We start from the raw sequence: 13942 nt of genomic DNA, 5'->3' as shown, positions 1-13942 counted from the left end.
TGTGGCAACTCTGTTGTTGATAGCCAGCATTGCTGCAGGTAGGAGGCTGGCCCAATCGTCTTGGCAATACGTTGTAAAGCAGCGTAGGTAGCGCCCCATCACTTGGTTTGCGCGTTCGGTTGCACCGTCGGTCTCGGGGTGGAAGGCGGTTGACAATCGCCGGGTGATCTTGAGCAACTCGCAAATCCGTTTCCAAACCAGGCTTACAAACTGGGGGCCTCGATCGGATACAATTGCAGAGGGGAGCCCATGGTAGCGAATAAGGCAGTGCAATAGCCGATCGGCTACCGCTTCCACTGTCGTGACAGCCATAGCCTCGAAGACCACGCTCTTCGACAACCGGTCAGTGATTCGTTGCTTGCCTGCCTGCATCCCTGAGCGATGGGCGGCGCCTCTACCTAAGTCTGAAGACATGACGTGCTAGCGCCAAATCCCAAGGCTAAAACAAAAGAACACAAAAACGCGACCCCGGTGTCTGTCCCCCCCAACCCCCCCCCCTTTTTCCCCGGGATGGACCCGTTCCATCTGCCCCGGTTCAATATATGGTTACGGCGTCTTATAGATACCTTTAGGCATGCGTCAACAAATCCAGATTCCGTATGACAATTTGAGTCTTCCAATGAGACGGCCCTAAGGCAGCCTGGAACCCAGACAACGCCCGCCGATACTTCGACTCGGCCTCCGTCAGCTGGCCTTGACTTTGGTAGAGAAGACCCAAGTTGGTGACCCTATCGAGAATCAATGTGTGGTCCTGTCCGAGCGCCTTCTCCTTGCCATCCAGCGCCCAGAGTTCCCGACCTCCCCGCGTAGGTGTTTCCTGTGCTTCCTCGGTCTTGGGGCCGGTCTCTGCGGCTCCTGTATCGAAGGCACCGCGGGACTGACTTTACTCTGCGTCTCGTCGAACATGTTCTTCGTCCAGTCGAAGACGTTATCATGTTTGAACCCCTTTGCTGCAAATAGACGACGGAAGAGACGACGAAGATACGAGTAGTCCGGCCTGTCCTCGAAACGTAGGCGTTGGGTATAGTTGATGTACGTGGTGAACTCTTCGGGGAGGATGCCGTCGCAGAGCTCTTTCGCCAGACAAGCGCTCCTTCATCTCCTTGATCTGTGCGTCCTTCTCTTCGCCTGTGGCGGCCTTCAGGCCTTGCCATGGCAGCGAGCCGCGGGCAAAATACACAAAGACGTATCCTAGACTACAGATATAGTGGGCGGCGGTAATATCTGTTGATAGGCAAGAAGATAGAAGTTTCGCAGAGGTTGAGCTCTGAATTACTAGCCACGAAAGTCATTATAACCGGTACCACTACGCCCGTCGTTGTCAGAGCCCACACATGGCAAGGATAACAACATCCGAGCCCTCCTCAGCGTTCACGTCACCAACATACCCAAGCTTCCCATGTCCAACACTCGCAAACGCGACCGCTGTTTCTCCCATGATATTCGCACTCGTAGGAGCGAAAACCCGAGACTCAACGACAGAGCTTTCATCCGTATGATACCAAGCATTTGCAGGCGCTACATTCTTCACAAACAACGCCTTTTGGCTATATTGCGGCGGAAGCTTTGTGGCCAAGTCGTTGGCCACCACCTCTCGGTTGAGCACAAGTGTCGTCCGATGGTACGAGCCAGCTTCCCACTGCAAGCCCGCCTTCGCGAAGAATGGTTTTATCGATGCCGGCTTGATGTAGGAAGGGAAATGACCCATGATCACGGATATCCCCCCCTGGCGCACATACTGCAGGACCGCCTCCCAGACGTGAGCGTTCTCGGTGTTGGCCAGTGCCTCGTCGGTTATGAGGGCAGCGGATGGCTGCTCTGACAGCAGGCGGATAGCCGAGTCTGCCTCTTTTACGCGTTTGAGGCTTGCCTTCGATTCGAGCTCCGTGAGCAGGGAGCGATACATCTCATCGAAGAACGGTTCGCAGTTGAGAGAGATCAGAACAACTTGGGGCCTCGTCACGTTTTCGGCAGCCATGATTGTTGGCCCTGATTCGGCATTCGTAGTTGTTAGTCAATATGCGATGAGTCTTCTAAAGCAAACGGAAAATTGAATAGAGTCGCCGACAGGCGTCCTTCGGCATAGGGAATAACCTTTCGAGAGTCTTAGAACGCTGGTTATAACAATCGGCGCGTTTCGATGTGTCGGCGTGTTTTCTATCGCGTGCGAGTCAAATCGCGCAGAGTGGCCAGGAGTGGCTGGCGAGAATGCCTTTGGCAATGATTCCTCTCAAGCGAGGGTGTCAGGCGAGGGGTCAGGCGAGGGATCAAGAACCGAGATTGAGCCGAAAGGCCCTACCAGTTGCCCGCAGGCGCGCAGCGGAGGCAAACTGTGACGAAACGCGGGAGGAAGCCCCAGCCTGCGAGCAAGCAACGCAAATAACCGGCTCTGCTCTCACAGTTTTGACTTTCTGCTCTGCGAACAGAACATTTGACTTTTTGAAGACATGCCACACCTAGGCGCCTGTTTCGACTCGCCGTCTTCGAGCCGATTACCCCGCACCCTTTGCCACAGCGGCTCATGGTTGGCTGATGCCTTCCCCAGCCGAGACGCCTTCGAGCAGTCAGCCGTTTACCTGCAGGAACAACGCGTTCCGGCCCAATCATTCTGCTGCCGCGCACACCAATCCGACATGTCCTGCAGTGCCAGCTCAGTGATGACCCTCGAGCATAATCGCCGCCTCCAGGCCATTTCCAAACCGGGCACAGCAAAGCTGGGTTCGCGATGTCAAGCACAAATCTCGTGTTTACCGAGCGGACTTCCCACCGCTCTCGCAGTGTCAGTGCATTGGTGGGTTCAAAACTTTACAATTGGTACGAGTTCGAGTTAGGGAAATTACCATCAGATCCAGATGTGGTCGCCAGACATGAAAGCAGTCCGGGCAACGATCAAGTACGCAATGGCGACAGGGAGATTGGATCTCGACGAGGAACGACGAAGATTGGGACAATCACAGTAGGGGAGCTCCACTAACACTACACAGCCTCAACCAGCAGATCCCGCTTTAGCTGCTGAAGATAGGACGCTGAACACTTGGAGAACGCAGCCTCCAAGTCGATCTGCTGAACTAAGTCAAGAGGCAACAGGTGGCGTGAGAAAAGGGGAGAGAGTAGAGGGCCTGTACGAGTTGATGGTTGGACGTCAACGAATTGGATGTAGTTAGCGTGCTAAGGCCCTTTAGGCTTCGCGCCTCCGGGCGAAATAAATTCCATCCATCCATCCATCCTCGCTGACTTTCTTTGCAACCGCATTTGCACTCGGCACTGAAAACATACATGGTACGGCTCCCTTATCCTCCCTGATGGAATCCGCGTGCCCTCAGACCAGCACGACAAGCCCGGCTTCCGGCCGACAAAGCGCCCATTTTGTTGTACAAACCATGGCCGCCTGAATCCTGGCAAAGGTATTGTTGTCCTGTTTGACAAGAATGAGAATTGCCAACATGGCCTCAAATATGGGTTCTTCTTCTCGGAGCGTCTCCGCAGGGCAGACCACCATCTCCGGCATCTCAACCACCGCGGCGTAAAACTCGCCGCCGTGTTGTTTGTACAACTCGCGGCTCAGCATTATGGGAGGCGTGTGCCGAAAACGGATGCGCCCGCCGTCTTCGTTGACTGGGCTGATGATAGGGCCAACGTCGAACTTGGCTACCGACGCGGTCTCAGCGTCACCGTCGACATGACGCTCATGTAGAGTCAGCCGGACCTTGCCGACGCTCGTCCAGAACATCATCAGGTGCCGCAAAGGGACCTCACCCCGGGCCAATTCCACCGCGTTTCTCAGCAGCTCTTGCAGACGGTCCTCACAAGGTGGTGTCAGCTGCTGCTCGACGAGTTTCAGAGTGGCTCGAGTCCACACCACCATCTCAGGCTCAATGTCAACCGGAAAAACGTCACTCCAGTCGTACTTATTATTAATGCCCTCGTTCACGCAAAGTCCGAGAACGGCCTGCACATCACCGACCGAGAGCTGCGTAAGCGCCCCTTCGCCGTCCACTCCATAGCAGGACAGGAGAGGCTTCCAGGGAGACTGTGTGAAAAGTCGCGGGCCCCAGCTAAGCAGATATCTATCCCACCACTCCCGCCAGGAGGTCCAGTTACTTCTGTCATGCCTGAAGGACGTCGGCGAGGAAGCGTCGAATATCCAACCAGCCCAAGACCAGCTGGGGAAGCCCGGCCTCCGTGCTTTCGGCCCCAGCCCGTGCCGTATCCACAACAGCGAGCTCGGGAGTCTCTCCGCGGGGATTCCTCATCTGTGGATGAGTCCGGCCTGCGACACGTGCGCCAGAATGCCCTGGAAAGCATCGATGATGTCGTCGGGAAACAAGAGCGCGCGCGAGAGGTAGTCAGAGACGAACTGGGTGAAGTCGTAGATAAGCCCCTTCGACGGTCCTGGCAGCCTCGGCGACGGCAACGTGTCGATGGAAAATGTGTTGAGCGAAATCACCCAACTGGGCAGCGTCTCGCGATGGCCCTCAAAATCCCCGCCGGCAAGGCCTGGATCAGATCCCTCAAGGTCGAGACCAAACTCGCTTCCGACTATCCCGACGCGGCACCGGAAGAGAACGGCATCGCCGGCAAAATAGAGCTTGCGCCGTGACAAAACCTCCTCCTGCAGCGTCCACCCGCGGCTCGCCCATGCTGAGCCCCTGATCGCCTCGGCCGTACGGGCCCAACTTGGCACTGTACAGAAAGTTACATATGTTCCTTCATCCTCGACGTCTTTCTTGACATGAAGTGGCTGAATGGCCTTGCTCGTACCTAGCGGGCACGGCAGCAGACCCGCGCTGGCATCGGACCCGGCCGCGGCGATGAGGGTGAGGCTCGCGCCCATGTAGATTTGGCCCATGGCCTGGATCTGGACGTGCTTGTTGTCGGGATCGTCTTGGACGATACAGAGCGAGTCGACCCACAGGTACCGCTGGTCGCATGCGCTGCAAAGCGCTATTGCGTCGGAAATCGTCTTTGGGAGAGCCACTCTCGTGTCGCCGGTTTTGGTCCAAAGGCTGCCTGGCCTCCTCAGCGCCTCCCGGTTCGCTCGCGTGAGCGCCACCTGCGTAACGTCGCCCCAGACGTAGCTGAGCGCAAAGTATTCCATGTCGGGCCGCCCCTCTATGACGCAGCCGTCGCGTGTGTCGATGAGGTTGAAGCCGGAGAGGGCTATGCTGGTGCACGGAGAGTTCACGGTTGCGGCGTCGCGCCCACATCCTGTCACTTTGTCGCAGTGGTGTGCACGGCAGAATGCCAACCAGCGCAGCAGATCTTGCGGATGAAACGAAGAAGCGTCTCGAATCAAGAAAGCGTTGGTGTCTCCATTGCCGTCATTCTCGAGACCTTCCATGTTCCCATGCTGGGTGTGCCCGCCCGCCCCAGGCCAGCTGCACAGGTGGATGCCATGACGGACGGGTCTCGGTCGCCCAAAGCTCCCAAGTGGCGCCAGGTAAGTGAACCGAATCTCATACCCGTCACACACCTGGCATATCGAGAAGCCGTCGGTTAGGTCCGACTCGTCGATATCGGCGTTGCTGAGCAGACACTGACGTATGAGGTCGCAAAGGGGGCAGAGCGGCTTCTCCTTTGCCCAAGTCGCGAAACCCATCCGGTGATTTTCATCACACTCGTAGTCGATGGATCTGCGTTGTTGGCAACCACGGCCAAACGCGCCGAGATGGAGTCCTCGACAGGCGTCGCAGAGTGTGGAGGCCATGGCGTCGAGGAGTAGCGTCAGGTATTGGATCGAATGTAAAGATGTTTTGAACAGTAAGTGAGCGAACTCGATAGTATCTGTCTACAGGCGCGCACACTATAACAAAAGGATAGCTGTTGGTCGTTTCTCACCGCCTTGATGCGAAGAGCCCTAAAATCTGCCTCGTGCTCTCAGCCCCCCCGACCTGCATCATAGGCTGCGTGTCAACAGGTCAGCTACAGCCCTGACAATCCCGCAGCTATTGAGCCTCTAGAACAACCCAAGTGTGCTTTGGTGCGAAGCTCCAATTCCTCGATTCGGGAGCAGCAAGGCGCTTCCGTGCCTACTCAAGGACCGACTACGCCGCGGCCCGACCCGATCCATAATCCCCACTAGGCAACTGCACTCGTCTGGCCGACCGACGAATCAAGATCGAGACACCCCCTTAAGACTAGCAGCGTACCGTCAGCAATGCGCATTATGAAACGGCGCAGTCTATAAAAAAAGGGGAAAGTCTGATCGTACTAGACATTCGCATGACTTATGTATGCAGGCAGACGAAGTGAAGAAATGGTGCTATTGCGAATTGCCCGGCTCCGGCCGCCCTGTGCGGTTGTGCTCCGCCTCCCAGCTCTCCCCCCACTCGGGGTCTGCGTTCATGCTAGGCCCACTCCGCCGCATGACCCGGCCCGGTCCGCGATTCCCACATCCAAGCGGACCGACGCCACATTTCCGCGGCACAAGCTGTCGGACGAGCTCTCAGGCACGAGGGAAGCAGTTGAGCTCGAGCCCTTGCAACGGAAATCGAAGCCGTCCCGATCCTACGGTAGACACTCACCAATCTCAAGGCATTCGCTCTGAAGTCGCCATATCCCGTCCCCGGCTTTGGAAGCGCCGGGACACAACGCGTGCTTTGCTCCGATTCCGGTGTCGAAATGCAAATGAGCCACGCTAGCTCAACCGGGTGGCAAGAAAAGCAAATAACCTATAGAGTTAGCGCTAGTCTTGCAACCGTTTCAGCAGGCACTTACCGGAAGGTTCAGCGTATAAGGCAACGGCCAAGCTGCCCAGGCGCCAACTATAGGCAAAGCCGGCGCCGCTAGGAGAAGAAAGAACTTCCACCGCGCTTGCTTCTAGGTTGTTATCCTGGCCAGAGACTCGCCTATAGACCACAGAGGAACGAAAGTGACTGTCGTAAAAATCACAGCCTTGCGGTGGCTGTCTGCAGGGAAGAAGACGCTCCCAATGAGCCCCGCGAGTCCGATGATGGCTGTGGCAACGTACAGCCTCAGCGCCCACATCCGTGTTTGCGGCCAAATACGAACCCGGTGGGTTTGCTGGAACCATTAACAACAAGAAGCCCGATACGCCGTGTTCGCGGACTCACCTCCGAAAGACTTCGGTAGACTTGAAGAGTGACGGCAACATTCCCAAAGAGATCCCCACGCGATCGCGTCCAAATTGGGTCACCATCAGTCAGGCCACCGTTACTTGAAAACCGATGATGAAGAAGACGGTAGCGAAGATGGCGACAGCCAAGTGGTTGGAGATCCAGACAAAGTTAAAAGCCTTCGGACAGGCGGTGTAGACGGGTGGACATTCGGAGACCCCCGTGTGAGTCCTTCTGCGGTTGGAGCGGCGTCTCGAGAAAACTGCACCTGCGATGCTAAAGACAATTAGGCACATGATTGAAAAGAAGGAGCCGACTCGCAGCCACCAAACAAGGTCGAGTAGGTTCTGCATCGGGACGAAAAGAGGCAAGAAGGCAAAGGCAACTGGTGTGGCTGTGGAGAAGTGCAGTGGTCGCCAGGGCCGTATGCAGAGATCCTGCAGAAGTCCAGTTCGTGCCCTGCGTGCAAGGCGTCCGGACATATATACACCGAATTGAATGATGGACTGTTTGGCTAATTATTGAACTGCATTTGTCAGGGGCCAGGCTCTGACCCAAATAGCGTGGGATGATATCGGCTTCCCGGATCCTCAAACCCACATTTTGTGATGAGGACAGCTGAGTACATGGCGTGGTGGGTGTGATTACCACCCGAGCGACCAGAAGTGGAAGGGATAGTGACGTGACAAAGGAGGATGAGCGTCTAGGGAGGGGGAAGGGGGAGGTCACGGACAAGTTGACGTCGAGACATGCATTGTAATCCATCGCGTCCGGAAAGACAGCAATTCACAGCTGGAAGCTCCTTTCAAATTGGTTGGATACTTTGAACAGGGGTTTGGACGCCACACGCGGAATCAGCCCGATCTGTCATGGTGTGGGAAAGGACCCAATGTTGGGGGACGTGAATGTAGACACACCTCATCCAAACCTCCTACCATACAGTGCACGATGATTGAGGAGAGCGGTTTTTAAATCTCCATGTCTCCGAATATGAGGCACGTCAAGAGGCGGCACCTGTCTTGGCAGTCTCTGATGCAGAAGATGTTCACAATTCCTTCATCATACGACACGGAGGCCACTCTGCTGTCGTCAGTGTTGTTTGTTCTCCTCTTGGCAACCCATTCGTGTCTTGGAAAAACAAATCACGACCTTCGGTCTATCTTCGTGCCTTGCAGCGGCAGTTTGTCGTCCATATATCGCGAATGTATCTACAGACGCATCGGCGCGAACTTCAAGCCCGGCGACTGGATTGATGGGCGCTGGTACGTGCGGCGGAATTTTCGAAACTCAAGGCTAAAGAGGTGGGCAGCTACGAGTTTGACCCTGTTGATGAACCAAACGGAACGTGTAAGGAGAGGACACAGGCGGCTTCGCATCTGTTCTGTCCGCCGGCGTCAAACCGACTCGAGGGTGCGCAGCGCAAGGCAAATGCCCAACGAAAAAGAGACGAGAGCAACAGAGAGTCGACCGCCAAAATTACGGATCATGATGCCGAAGACGACACCACCGTGCCGCGCAGAGACACCGGCAAACGAAAAAGAAACAGGAGCAACGGAGGGTCGGTCACCAATAGCCAAAGACCATGATGCTGAAGACAAGACTACCGCACAGCGCTTAATCAAACAGCTTGAACAAGGCATACAAGAGGTAATAAACGAGGACGTCAGTCCAGCGACTCCGAGGAGGTTCGACGACAGCCTGGCCCAGTACCACCACGAACAAAGACTGGCCAACGATGGAGCCCGGCTGGAGGAGGTGCTCTGAAATACAGCAACCGATGTCGAAAGAGGAGGGAAAGAATCCGCATGGATGCACAGGATCATGTTATCAGTGTGTCGGTGCTATCGCCGTGTCAATCAGATGAAAATCCTCGCCGATCCAGACCCCCGCGAAGGAAGCCACGCAAAAGAGGTGGGAGGTGGGAGGACAAGTTCTCAACGAAATCGCCGACCGTCTCTATGCCTTTCGGAAAGAGCTTGCTTTGGTGGTGTTTCGGGCTGCCCGGAGTAGGTATCCGAGATGCGTCGTCCTTCTCATGCGCTGACTGATGCAGAGAAAGCATTCCCGTATTCCGCTTGTGCAAATGTCAGAGCGGCGCGCGGATATTGTGAAGGCAGTTTCGGATGGGTTGCGCTTCACACCCATCGCTGCTGCCTTAGATTCACGTGTGATGCTTCCTCCAGCATACCTGAGCTCTAAACGGGGTCTCAAGTAAGTTCACTACGGTGATCCCACTGAATCGTTCGCTCATTAGAAGGCAGGTATTCAGAGATGTACACGAGCCTAAAAGTCAGGAACCTCGCGGACCTGAAGTTCCCAGAGTCGGAACTTGCAGGCTCTGCATGGGAGATGCCGCTCTCTCTCTTGGTCAGGGGCCGAGCTGATGTCCGGATCATCGAGAAGAATGGGGTGCAGTTGCTGACAGACAGCATTGCGAATCCACTCATCACCGGTGGTGAAGGCCCCTCAGCCTACAAACGCAGCCAGGCGGCAGCTCCTGTTTGCGTTGGCCCCGCCCAAAAACCGCTCTCCCTCCATGTGGAGAGCTTGCCAGCCAGGTTGGATGGGAACATCGACCCGCAAGGCCAAGACGGACTGGTGACGTCGAACGAGTCAGCAAAGCGACGAAAGACGGGGCAGTATGCGGCGGGTGAACTCTGTCACGGCAACTTGGGCAGGGTGGAGCAGACATCGCCCATGCACAACAAGGCCTACGTGTTTGGCGGTCGACTCTCGTCGTCCGAGTCTGAGTCCAAGTCCAGAAACCCCAACCACCACAAACTTGAACTCTGCGATCCGAGAATCCACACGCTGTCCCTGCCCGGCCCAAAACCCACATCAACCCTTCGCCCGAATCCCAAACCTCTCATACCAGCTTCCCCGCTTTGCCCGTTCAGGACGCCTCGACCGGCCAGCCCGCCCGGCAGTGAATGCCATGAAAACTTGCATATCAGTGTAGCTACGGTTAAAGTAGAGGGGACAAGGGGACAGGAGTCCGGTTGTTGCGGCGGCCATGCACATTGATAGACTGAGGGAGGTCGTCGCGGGTGGTCACCCACTAAGACGGAAAGACTGAAGGATCGATGATTGAGGTAATTACAAAGTAGACTAGAAAGCTCGAATTACGATGGACCTACATAGGTGAAGTTCTGGGTTGAGATTAAGACTTTCCCTCTATAAAAGGGCTAAATATCTCCTGCCGAGAATGATTTACTGAGTTTGAGGTACAGCCTCAGTATAAACCTTCAATATGACCTCATACTTCGGGGCGGGCGAGCCGCTCGTGGCATAGTTGTACTGAGCGATGTTGCCCACAGGATATAAACGGCCGCCAAGCTTGTAAAGAGGAATATTTGAGACTGAAAGATTGAGGACCATACATTAGTGACGGAATTCTAGCAAAGAGAGGAAAAAAAAAAAAAAAGGCTTACGGGCTCCGGTGTTGGAAATCCATCGCCAACTAAGTTCTCCAGTCTCCAAGTTGACGATCCAGATATCCGACTCGTACGCGTAATGCTGGTTGGTGATCATGGTCCTAGGCACAGAGCCGGGCGGCGTGGGCGTAACCCAGGCCAACGATCCACTATCATTTCAGTTAGTCAAACCACCAAACAACCAACGAGTCGAAGAAAACAACGTACTATCCCGCTTCAAGTTGCACAATATTCTGGGGATGGCTGTCCTTCAGGAAACCCAAAGCGCCACCGGAGCCCGTGACACGCATCTGGGAACCCGTGGTCGCGCCGGCGGGCAGGCTGAAGCCAAAATCAAGGGCCCGGGACTTGGCGTTCCGATCTCCAAAGTTCATGTCCTCGGCGACAGCAACCCCATTGCTGTCGTACAGCCATCCAAGGAACGCTCCGGAGTCCTTGCGAAAGACTTGGATCTTGCGCTGGTAGGTGACTGGCGCAGGTGCAGCAGTCGCGGTGGCCACGGCGGTGGTGTGGAGGGTGCTGGTCTCAACCTCGGTGACGGTGACGGCGTCAGAGGTGACGGTGACCTGCTCGGCTGTGGAGGTCACGGTAACGACCGAAGGGGCCAAGCTGAGGCAGGAGCAGGCTTTGGAAACGTAACTGGCGCCGTAGCTAGCAGGAAGCCAGGTTGGATAAACATCGTCACGCTTGCCGGGGAGGATAGTGCTGATGATGACGCTGGCGGTGGTGGCCGGGGCGTCCCCGGCAGGGACGGTGACGGTGATGGTCTCATCGACCTCGGTGACCACGTCGGTGACGTGGGCTGTCTCCGTCACGGTTGCTACCACGGTGGGTGTGACGGTTACATCGACGGTGGAAGCCTCGAGTCCAAGGAATCCACGGCAAAATTTCGAGGCGGCGTCCTCGGAACGGAGCAGGTTGAGGAGCGGGTCATCGGCAGGGCAGGTCCGAACGCATCTGGCAGCGGCGCCCGAGATTAGAGCTGCGGCTTGGAGGAGAAAAGCGGCATTGGCTTTTCCCAACATTTTGAAAAGAGTGACACAAAAACAAACAAACGAGTGACTGAATTGGAGTTCCTTGTTGAGGTCAGAGGAAGAAGAAGAGGAAACAGGAACAGGAAGGAGAAGTAGTAGAAGAGAATTGAATTGCAGAACCCATGGATTCACTCACCAGTACCAGTGAAGGGCTAGACTCCCAAAACTGTGGTCCGGTTCCAAGAGTTTGTGTAGTAATCTCCGTAATTTCTCAATAGTATCACTATTTCAGCTTAGCGCCTCACCAATTGGCTCTCAGGCTCAGCTACTCTTGGCTTACAAGATGGGACTAAGGGACTGACAGGCGTGATAGCTGAGCGGCATGCGAAAATTACCGTCATTTTAAACGTGATTTACGGATACGTGTTGGAATAAATGGGGGCCTTTGGTGGTTAGATTCAGGGGTCGTGACCGCTATGCCCGATGGGGTAAGCTGGTCGGACTATCTTGCCGGAAAAACCTGCTCAAATTGCTGTGTGTTTGAGCCACGGCAGGTTTCTTGGACGTGTGGGCGCACAGCCGCTCCGGGCGCTCGCTTGGCCCTTCCCGGGAGGCTAGCTGTCCCTTTTCCATTGGACTATGACAATCCCTCTGTGTCAGATGGTGTCTGCTCGATTGGACGCTGTGCCGCACTTGTCTGAACGGGTTCTGCGGCGCAGCCAGCTTCACCGTTTTCTTAGAAAACGGACAGCCCTAACAGAGGAAACGAGGCGCCCGTTTTTGGGTCCAGAAGCCCCCTATTTCTTGACCCCTCTTCTCCCAAAAGGTAAGCCTTTAAGGGCCAGGTTAGTAGCTAGGTCGGTTACCAGCGAATCCCTGGTGTTGTCTGTTCTTCATTGAAAGACTAAAAGTCGCGACTTTTGGCATTCCGCAAGCCAGCAGGTCTTTCCGGGCCCTTGGGTCTTTCCGGGCCCTTGCAGCGGCCCAGCGGCGCAGGAGCCCCACTATGGGGCGCGGCGCATCGACCCGATCCGTGTCTTGGCCGAAACGAACTGCTGACATGATCGAGAACGATCACATCTAATTTTTTTCGGGAACGACCACCTGCATTACTGAGTGGTGCCACACATCCTTGGCAGACCGGATTGCCCCACGTCTGATGCAGGGGTTTCAGCCCTACCCACCAGAGCCATCACACATCACCATCACCACTGTATGGAAAACAGAACGTACTTGGGAAGGCGATTTCGCGAGCGACTGTATGCAATAAGAGTGACTGTGACTGTACCAACTTGATATTCCTTCCATCTTCTGAATATTCGGCGGAGGATAAAGTCTTGTGGCAGATGGCTGGTGCGGCGCGCCGTGCTCCAGACCTCATCGACATGATGGGAGGCGATTCGGAGGTCCCAGGAGCGGGGCATCGCCGCCCTCAGCGCAAGAGGGTGAGGACGACGAGGGCGCTGGAGTCGATGCGACAACGAGATGATATGGATTGGGAAGAGGAAAATAGTAGTAAGAAAAGGCTAGGAAACGACAAGAATGTCACAATTCGGGCTGCAGCCGCCGACGACGCGAGCGAGGAAGTCCAGGGCACCGAACAACGTGCGGATCATGACTTCAACACGAAACTAGCCATCAAGGAGGCAGAATTCCAGTTCGAATTCCGAAAACTCAGGGACAAGATGGCAGAGGACGTCGCCAAAATGACGGCCCAGTTGACCCAAGAGCTCTCGCAAGCGCGAGAGGACCTCAAGCAAGCTCGCAGCGAGCTGGAGCACACTAGGCTTCAACTGCACGCTATGACATGGCTCAAGGAGCCCAATCGAGCCGGCCAGCGTATGCGGACGTCGCACGACATACCCCGCCGATCAGCGTTCCTACCCCAGCCTCCTCCACCGGTCGGGTCGCGACTCCAGAACCAACTCTCTGTACGGTGGACATATCAAGGGTGCCGGAGGAGCACGCCAATGAAGCTACACCAATGGCGCTTCGCAAGCTCGTTGAGAAGGAGATGCAATCGCCTGGCGACCAGCCTAGTTGGCGGTGTGCTGCGGTCACGACGGATGGAGGAACTGCCAACCGCCTTAGGGTTGTGGGCAGGAACAAGGACGAGCTGAAAAAGATCAAGGATATCCTTGAAGCCAAGAAGGCGCCAGGTGCAAGGGTCCTTCGGGACCAGTTGTACCCAGTCAAAGTTGACAACGTCAACAGTACGGCGGTCATCGACCATGGAGGCAAGGTCCTCCTCGGGGCCGCAGAAGCCCTCGGTCAGGAGAACGACGTGCAAATTGCCAAGTTGGCCTAGTTAAGTCGAAAGGACAGCGCAAAAGCATACGGTTCAATGGTGGCATATGTCACCAAAGCCAGTGACGCTAGGAGGCTCCTGGACGAAGGCTAGGCTGGGCTGGCCTCGGTCCGTCCCCTTCTCCTACCTCGAGCACCTGTGGGTAATGGT

General features: G+C 55.7%; 10 protein-coding genes across 10 annotated transcripts; 4 read left to right on the top strand and 6 right to left on the bottom strand.

Annotated features, from left to right (window-relative positions):
- Positions 1–568: 568 nt before the first annotated feature.
- Positions 569–784, bottom strand: N657DRAFT_584358 (uncharacterized protein; the record flags this gene model as incomplete). The annotated part of the gene is made up of 1 exon (XM_062789748.1): positions 569–784. A coding segment is annotated over one exon (216 nt), but the record flags the coding sequence as incomplete, so codon positions are not given.
- A 453-nt stretch (positions 785–1237) lies between these two features.
- On the bottom strand, positions 1238–2301 carry N657DRAFT_443257 (uncharacterized protein). Its single transcript, XM_062787396.1, has 3 exons — positions 2300–2301; positions 2095–2227; positions 1238–1989 (listed from the first exon to the last, which is right to left on the bottom strand). Exon 3 carries the CDS (start codon positions 1976–1978, stop codon positions 1322–1324), a length of 657 nt encoding a protein of 218 aa, XP_062641813.1. The 5' UTR covers positions 1979–1989; positions 2095–2227; positions 2300–2301; the 3' UTR covers positions 1238–1321.
- A 747-nt stretch (positions 2302–3048) lies between these two features.
- N657DRAFT_443281 (uncharacterized protein) lies at positions 3049–4057 on the bottom strand. The gene has a single exon (XM_062787397.1). The coding sequence runs from the start codon at positions 3863–3865 to the stop codon at positions 3320–3322; it is 546 nt and encodes a 181-aa protein (XP_062641812.1). The 5' UTR covers positions 3866–4057; the 3' UTR covers positions 3049–3319.
- Positions 4058–4249: 192 nt separating this feature from the next.
- N657DRAFT_584357 (HET-domain-containing protein) lies at positions 4250–5098 on the bottom strand (the record flags this gene model as incomplete). The annotated part of the gene is made up of 2 exons (XM_062789747.1): positions 4250–4657; positions 4721–5098. The coding sequence occupies 2 exons, from the start codon at positions 5096–5098 to the stop codon at positions 4250–4252; spliced, it is 786 nt and encodes a 261-aa protein (XP_062641811.1).
- Positions 5099–6185: 1087 nt separating this feature from the next.
- N657DRAFT_651723 (uncharacterized protein) lies at positions 6186–6642 on the top strand. Its single transcript, XM_062794214.1, has one exon. It carries the CDS (start codon positions 6257–6259, stop codon positions 6545–6547), a length of 291 nt encoding a protein of 96 aa, XP_062641810.1. The 5' UTR covers positions 6186–6256; the 3' UTR covers positions 6548–6642.
- A 431-nt stretch (positions 6643–7073) lies between these two features.
- N657DRAFT_651721 (uncharacterized protein) lies at positions 7074–7896 on the bottom strand. Its single transcript, XM_062794213.1, has one exon. It carries the CDS (start codon positions 7427–7429, stop codon positions 7163–7165), a length of 267 nt encoding a protein of 88 aa, XP_062641809.1. The 5' UTR covers positions 7430–7896; the 3' UTR covers positions 7074–7162.
- Positions 7897–8054: 158 nt separating this feature from the next.
- On the top strand, positions 8055–8662 carry N657DRAFT_638339 (uncharacterized protein; the record flags this gene model as incomplete). The annotated part of the gene is made up of 3 exons (XM_062791585.1): positions 8055–8164; positions 8252–8338; positions 8386–8662. 3 exons carry the CDS (start codon positions 8055–8057, stop codon positions 8660–8662), a joined length of 474 nt encoding a protein of 157 aa, XP_062641808.1.
- Positions 8663–8772: 110 nt separating this feature from the next.
- N657DRAFT_443384 (uncharacterized protein) lies at positions 8773–10134 on the top strand. Its single transcript, XM_062787398.1, has 3 exons — positions 8773–9082; positions 9130–9287; positions 9338–10134. Exons 1-3 carry the CDS (start codon positions 8882–8884, stop codon positions 10098–10100), a joined length of 1122 nt encoding a protein of 373 aa, XP_062641807.1. The 5' UTR covers positions 8773–8881; the 3' UTR covers positions 10101–10134.
- A 6-nt stretch (positions 10135–10140) lies between these two features.
- Positions 10141–11569, bottom strand: N657DRAFT_675813 (uncharacterized protein). The gene is made up of 3 exons (XM_062795847.1): positions 10718–11569; positions 10508–10659; positions 10141–10435 (listed from the first exon to the last, which is right to left on the bottom strand). Exons 1-3 carry the CDS (start codon positions 11533–11535, stop codon positions 10287–10289), a joined length of 1119 nt encoding a protein of 372 aa, XP_062641806.1. The 5' UTR covers positions 11536–11569; the 3' UTR covers positions 10141–10286.
- A 1036-nt stretch (positions 11570–12605) lies between these two features.
- Positions 12606–13792, top strand: N657DRAFT_675812 (uncharacterized protein; the record flags this gene model as incomplete). The annotated part of the gene is made up of 2 exons (XM_062795846.1): positions 12606–13390; positions 13435–13792. Exons 1-2 carry the CDS (start codon positions 12831–12833, stop codon positions 13790–13792), a joined length of 918 nt encoding a protein of 305 aa, XP_062641805.1. The 5' UTR covers positions 12606–12830.
- Positions 13793–13942: the final 150 nt, after the last annotated feature.

Source organism: Parathielavia appendiculata (genome assembly GCF_033297405.1).
Source record: "Parathielavia appendiculata strain CBS 731.68 unplaced genomic scaffold N657scaffold_69, whole genome shotgun sequence".
Taxonomy (NCBI): Eukaryota; Fungi; Ascomycota; class Sordariomycetes; order Sordariales; family Chaetomiaceae; genus Parathielavia; species Parathielavia appendiculata.
The sequence above is the reverse complement of the archived record's forward strand: the minus strand, read 5'-3'. Positions and strand labels throughout refer to the sequence as shown.